Source organism: Sturnus vulgaris, chromosome Z, assembly GCF_052056855.1.
Source record: "Sturnus vulgaris isolate bStuVul1 chromosome Z, bStuVul1.hap1, whole genome shotgun sequence".
Taxonomy (NCBI): domain Eukaryota; kingdom Metazoa; phylum Chordata; class Aves; order Passeriformes; family Sturnidae; genus Sturnus; species Sturnus vulgaris.
In genome coordinates, this window is record NC_142283.1 from 44,087,945 (window position 1) to 44,095,116 (window position 7,172).

The following is a 7,172-nucleotide window of genomic DNA, read 5'->3' on the forward strand; positions in this document are numbered from 1 at the left end:
TCATGAGACGACTTGGAGTTCAGCACCTTGCATGGAAGAAGCAGGGCAGTAAGTGCAATTGAAATCCTGGATTTCAGGAGAGAAAACTTTAGCCTCTTCAAGAATCTTCTTGGAAGAATCCCATGGGAACAGGCTCCGCAGAGAACAGGGGTCCAAGAGAGCTGGTCAATAAATATTCAAGCATCACCTCCTCCAGGCTCAAGACCAGTGCATCCTGATGAGTAAGAAATGGAGCAAAGAAGGCAAGACAGCTGCATGAATGAGCAAAAAACTCCTGTCAAAAGTGAAGTACCAGCAAGAGATGCACAGGAAGTGAAAGCAGCAACAGGACACTTAGAACAAATAAAAAAATGCTGTCCTGATGGGATGCATTCACAAGTACTGAGGGAGGTGACAGACGCCATAGCTGGGCTGCTTGAAGTTGTCTTGGAGTAGTCATGGCAATCAGGAGAGGTGTCTGAGGACTCGAAGAAAGTAAATGTCACCTTAGTCTTCAAAATGGGCAAGAAGGAGGAACCAGATAGCTACTGGCCAGCCAGCCTCACCTTGATCCCTGGAAACATAATGGAGTGCCTGATTCTGGAGGCCATCTTTACCTACATGGATGCCAAGCATGTGACCAGAATTAGTCAGTGTGGATTCAGCAAAGGGGAATCATGCTTCACCAACCTTATTGCTTTCCATGATGGCACAATTACTGGAGAGACAAGGGGAAAGCAGTGGCTATTCTCTACCTCGACTTTAGGAAGGCTTTAGATCCTGTCTCACATGATATCCTCACAGGCAAGTTCGGGAGGTGCAAACTAAATGAGTGGACAGTGAACTGGGTTGAGAACTGGCCTGAATGGCAGATCCCAAAGAGCTGCAATCTGTGACACAAGATCTAGCTGGAGGCTTATCACAAATGGTGTCCCCCAAGGGTCAATGCTGGGCCCTGTGTTGCTTGATTTGCTCCTCAGTGATTTGGACAAGAGACAGGTGCCTCCTCAGCAGGTCGCTGATGACACAAGGCAGGGAACAGTGGCCAATACCCCAGAGTGCAGCCTTGACAGGATGGAGAGATGGCCAGAGAAGAATTGTCTGAAATTCACCAAAGGCAAAATAAAGCAGGGTGGGAAGGAATAAGCCCAGACACCAGCACAAGCTGGAGACTGATCTGCTGGAAAGCAGCTCTGTGGAGAAGGGCCTTGAGGGTGGACAGCAAGCTGTCCATGAGCCAGCAGTGTGCCCTGGTCGCCAAGAAGGCCAATGGTGTCCTGGGGTGCATAAAGAAGAGCATTGCCAGCAGGAAAAGGAGGGTGATCCTGTCCTTCTACTCAGCCCAGGTGAGGCACAGCTGGAATGCTGTGTCCAGTTCTGGGCTCCTCAGGACAAGAGTGGCATAGACCTCCTGGGAGAGACCAGCAGAGGGCTATAACGATGGCTAAGGGACTGGAGTATCTCCTATACATGGAAAGGTGGGTCTGTTCAGTCTCGGGAAGAGATCACTCAGAGGAGATCTTGTCAAGTATCTGAAAGAACAATATCGACAGGACAGAATCAGGCTCTCCTTGGTGATGCTGAGCAATAGGACAAAGGCAATGGGCAGGGACTGATGCAGAAAGTTTCACTTCAACATGAGGAAGAACTTCTTTATTGTGCAGGTGACCAGGCACTGCAACAGATTCCTTGAAGAGGTTGTGGATTCTCCCTCACTGAAGATATTCAGGAACCCTCTGGATACAATGCTGTGCCATGCGCTTTGGTAGACCCTTCTTGACTAGGGAGGTTGGATCAACTGATCCCACCAGTGGTCCCTTTCAACCTAACCCATTCTGTGATCCTGTGATACTGTAATATTATGTTAATAGTAGCTATGTAAAAATACAGAATCTCCATATGTACATTTCAGGACAGGCAGTAGTTTGGTTTGCCTTTTGCAATTTCTGAAAATATAGGTTCACCATCAACCAGGAATTAAGATGCATCCCAGTTTTATATTATCATATATAATTTAACAGCAGTGATGTACTACATACATCTGGATGAAGAGATCTTCACAAACCTAAGAGCATCCTGTTAAAAAGCATATTCACAACCCAAGCAGTAGGTTTCAAACCTCTACGGATTTATCTCTCCATTTCAAATGCATGTAAATTAGTGAATTTATACAATCTGCTTTGCTTTTTAAAGGAGAGTTTTTAAAGAGCAGTTTTTTAGAGGTAACAAGCTAAATATACATCTGACATCAACAATACACTGAAGCAATTTTAGAGTTCTTTGCTCCATTACCTTACTTGTCCTGCTCAGAAACGGATATCATGGATATCTGGATGACCACCTCAAGGACTATACTCTTAGACACTTGTGTAGTGACAGATGAGAATTGTGGGAAAAAGAGAACTGCAATCCAAAAAAAAAAAAAAAAACAAGCTAGGGGATCCCCCTTTACTTTCAAATGAAAACCAAAATGGAGAATTAATCAGGCCCATGTTCAGTTACATAAAATTTTTTGCTCTACAGTGATTAGGGATCCAGAATATTGCTAAGCTACTTTCTCTGTTACACTTGTCAGCATAAAAATAATGGAGAAAAAATAGAACCTGAGAAATCTGGAAAATGCCATCCTAAAGATATCACAGGCTGCACTGCCAAGCCCTATTTTCTCATTAGTATGGAAATAAATGGAAGTTTCTTGAAAACAATATGCTCAAGACCAAATCTTTCATTTCGGTATATACATCCCAAACCTCTCTCAAAACTCTTGAGTGACCAAAGATAATGAGGGAGAGGTAGTGTTCCTGCCACCCTGCCCCACTGACTGCCTCCTGAAGGATGATGCTCTCTTCCAGCCTCATGAGCTGTTATGTTAGCCTGATTGAGACAGCCTCAATGGAAAGCCTCAGGAGCCCCATCAGTCCTCACAAGCCAGAAGGGCAGCATCTAGAACAAGACATACAAAAGGTTCTCTGGGAGCAAAAAAACAAAGAACGTATACAAAATTGAATGCTTTGTGATCCTGGAGTATTTTTAGAGCCCAGAAATTACAAAATTGATTTTCACAGTGCTTACTTTTAATTCACCTTAACCAATTATCCAGATCTTTAAAGGAAGTTTAAAAAAACAAAAGGACAAATTCCTAAAGGAAGATATTACATCACCACTGTCCAAAAAGCCTTTAATAATTTGTAGCCTGGTGCCTCATGTTTTATTATACAATTCCAAGTCACCAGAAATAACTTCTCAATCCAGCCAAGTCATGCAATGATGCACAGCCAGAAGTTGCTTTGAGGAGGAAGGGGCTAGAGGCTGAGGATCCTTGTAGACAGTTTTATACGACATTAAATCTACAACAGCCTCAAAATCTAGAATAAAAAAGTCTCAAAATACCAACAGCTCTGAGCGTCAATGAATTTAAACATGCCCTTTTTTAAGCACAAGCTCACATGACTTGTTAAATAATTTACTCTATAAATTACTTATCCTGTCTTACTTATTAACAATTCTAGAGTGCTTTATATAACTGCATTAGAAATTTATTTTGTGGTTTTGAAATGTACGCAATACACAATCACCTTTCTTTTAATAGGCAAGGGCTTAAAACTCGCCTACTATTTAGTTGGCAAGCACTTCTTCCTGAAAAACACCAATTAATTTCAAACCTCATTCACCTGAATAATCATGAGTAAACACATTAATGACTTGATAGCAGAACTGTGAAGCTAGGCCAGGAATGTACTTGTAATGCAAGATGTCACTTTTAAATCAAAGTCTTCACAGCAATACATTTTCCTTAATGAGAAAATATTACACTGGTCCTTTTACAATAAGTTCTGACCACTCTAAAAACTTCTCATTTTCTATACTACTAATATTTTTGCTTGACTGATCTTGACAAGGACTATTTATTTGTCATTGTGTCTACAATGCATGGATTTTACAAAATTGATAAAGTAATTTTGCTTTTGTCACTTCTGGTCTTTGGCTTTTAATGTATCAATGACTGATACAATTTATCTTAATGCAGGATCTCACTCTAGATTTCAATTTACCTCCAACAATGCCAAAGTGACCAAACAATTATTACAATACAGTCTGTTATGATAAGCACTGGTACTTGCTTTCCAGATAAAGACCAGCCCACATCATCATCTTAAACCAACTGAGCAAATCTAAAATCTGTCTTATTTACTGTAGTAGAAAACTATGCAAAAGCAGTCAGGAAGGGAAAAAATGAGAGAGATGACTAAGAAAGCACCAGACATAAATACTCTTATGCCCTCCCACACCAAGTTGCAGCAGCTGGCCTTCATAGGGCTGATGCAGAAGTACCCTCCCCGTAGATTTGGATGCTGGATCAGAAATCTAGAAAATAGCTGGACTGCTTATAAACTGCAAAGCGCAATCCACCTGTGGACCAAACCAGAGGTGAAGCACCTGGGTGTTAAGCGGTGGAGGCTGCCAGATACATGGCACATCATCTCTGTTATTCCTGCTGCACCATCCCACCTTTTTCCATCTCTTAAAGCCAAGTGAAAGACCCTAGCTGCCCACTCACATCCTGCCTGCTCGGTGCCATTCACCTGGCCCACAGCCAATCCTCCGCACCATGGGCTTCACATATACATCCTGACCATGCAGTTATCCCAGTGCTCTCAGTGCCTGTGGCTGGGGTAAGGAACTGAACTCAGGATCTACACCCTGCGTGCCAGTGGATGTTTTGCCTGGGACTGCAGGATCCACTCCTGTCAAGGCCAAGACATAACCAACAAGTGAAAGACTGATTTCAATAGATACTCAGGAAATACATGTGAATAAATTCTTAAAATTAATTGTCTTATACTCTTCACATGTTATTTATACCAAGAGTAGTTCCACCAGAGACCGATGGAATGTATCTGCAGAGCACATAAAAGAATAACCAGGCCTGAGGCTACACAAGTGAAATGTAACACTCCAGTCTCTTTGCTAGAATTAAGCAAGATTTGTGGTGTTAAAAATGGTTTGACAATCTGTACGTACTGTATTAGAACTGCTTCTGTACTTAATGTTTACAGAGCTCACACAATGAAATAACATGACAGCTACTGCAGTTCATTTCTTAATTTATGTCTATAAACTAATTAAAGGGTCTCTGTGTTTTATGTTAAAAGCACGCATGAAAAGACCATCTTAAATACGTGCAACAGCATCTCCTGAGAAATCCATGACTCAAAATTATTTTTAGATCACCAAACACAACAACGTGCAATGTCACAGAATGATACAGTAAAAATCAAAAAGAATTGTAAAGAAAATGATGCCGAAAAAACCCAGAAAAATTAAAGCCAAAAGCATCAATGCAAAATGACTAGACATGTCTTAAGCTGATCGTGGAAAAAGACATATTTACAATATGTGTTTTCTCTTCTGGCCTTTAAAACTAGAGATTAAATTCTACAGGAAAATTGCTCTGTTACTTCTAAATAGAATAGACTGGATAAAAAGGCTACCAAAGCCTATAAAAAAGATTGCAGACGCATAGCTCCAAGTAATTTTTTTTCTATTCAAGCAATCTACAGAATATTACACAACCATCTGAATCAATAAGTTATAACTCAGAAAGACCATTCCTTTACCACAGGTCCTAAAAAATCTCCCAAAGATAGGCCATACATGAGTAGTAGAAATTAATGCCTTCAGCTTTTTCCCCAAGCACATGCAGGGAAATGCAGCAAATTGACTTCAACTAACTGCAGGACTGTAGCCCAGACTAGAATTTAATCTAAACTCACACTGTATTTCACAGTAGTTTTTATTTCTTCTAAAAGACACTGAAAAACAGAAGGATGGAGAATGCAAATAGTGAGACATCTGAATAGACTTGGGGAAAATATATTGATATCTTTTCCATGAAATGCCACAGAAAGCAATTCAAAAACAGGAGTAGGGAAATACAAACAAAACAGCTTGAGAAGGTTTTTCCCCGAGATCTATCATCTACACATCCAGTATCCAAATATTTTTCTGCAAGAGGTTTTCTTAGGCAACGTACATGAATGGTGCTCTGAGCTGTGAAACTATGCAGGATTTAACACGAAAAGCTACAGAACACCCTCACCAAATACTGTCTTCGAGGCCAACGAGGATGGAAGCACCACATGGGAATGAGAGGAAAAAAACTTTTTTCTTCACGGTTAATTAGGGTTCTCTAATTCCCTCCCAATTGCTGACAAGGAGCACTGTGTTCATTTCTCTACAGGTTTTGTATTTTTTTCCTTCCAGCCACCTCCACTGAGAAGGTCAAAGCAGGCTCGCATTCCTATGGTGAGGGCATGAAAGACAGTTTGCTGTCACTTTCTGCCGCATCTCTTCCTTTACTTTTTTTTCTTTTTTTTTTTTCTTTTTTCCTTTTTTTTTCTTTTTCTTTTTCTTTTTTCTTTTTTTTTTTTTTTTTTTTTTTTTTTTTTTTAACACAAAAATAAAACAGGAGAAATCTGGGGCGACTGGGAAGCCACCCACCAAAACTCTTGGTTCGAAGCGATAAACTGAGGGAACGAAAGTTAAAAAAAAAAAAAAAAAAGGTAGAAAAACCCTCCGTTTGATATACCTGCTGCTGCCGCAGAGTTGCGGGCTAAGCGGTGCGCAACCCCCGGCAGCAGCTGGGGCAAGGGTCGGAGGCAAACGGGCAGCCCCGTCCCGCTCCCCGGCTGCCCCGTGCTCCGGCTGCGGCCGGCGTCGGCCCCCGCCCCGGTCCCCGCGATCTGCGTCGCGAACAATTAGGATTCATCATCTAAACGGGCTGGCAGCGGCATCTCTGGTAAACCGCGTCCAAATAAAATCACACGGGGCTTTTAGGCTTCCAGCCACTGCATTTGCCCGCGGAGCAAGAGCCTCTAGGCGTGGGTCAGTTCCCCGCCGCCTCCGCCCGCAGCTTCCCCCGCCTGCTCCGGCCCGTCGCCCCCGCGCCCGGCCCCGGGCCGTACTCACATCTCTGTAACATTGTCGCCCTCGGAGCTCCTCTGCGGCACGGGGAAGGAGGCGATGCCCGGCGACGATCCCGTGCACCAGATCCGCCAGGAGCTGCACCCGCAGGACGCGGGGCAGCCCAGCGCACCCGGCCAGCAGCCCAGCACCAGGCAGCACAAGCCCCACAGCCGCGCCAGGCCGGGCCCCGGCCTCCGCCGCCAGGACACCATGCTCACTACAGCACT

At 43.1% G+C, this 7,172-nt stretch overlaps 1 protein-coding gene across 3 annotated transcripts in view; it reads right to left on the reverse strand.

Annotated features, from left to right (window-relative positions):
• Nucleotides 1-7,172, reverse strand: part of NTRK2 (neurotrophic receptor tyrosine kinase 2) — a 195,288-nt gene extending 188,116 nt beyond the window's left edge. For all 3 annotated transcript variants that reach the window (XM_014869110.2, XM_088156795.1, XM_014869114.2), the window contains exon 1: nucleotides 6,949-7,172. In XM_014869110.2, the coding sequence (XP_014724596.1) occupies nucleotides 6,949-7,157 (209 nt within the window). In that variant the 5' untranslated portion in view covers nucleotides 7,158-7,172. The remainder of the gene's footprint in view (nucleotides 1-6,948) is intronic.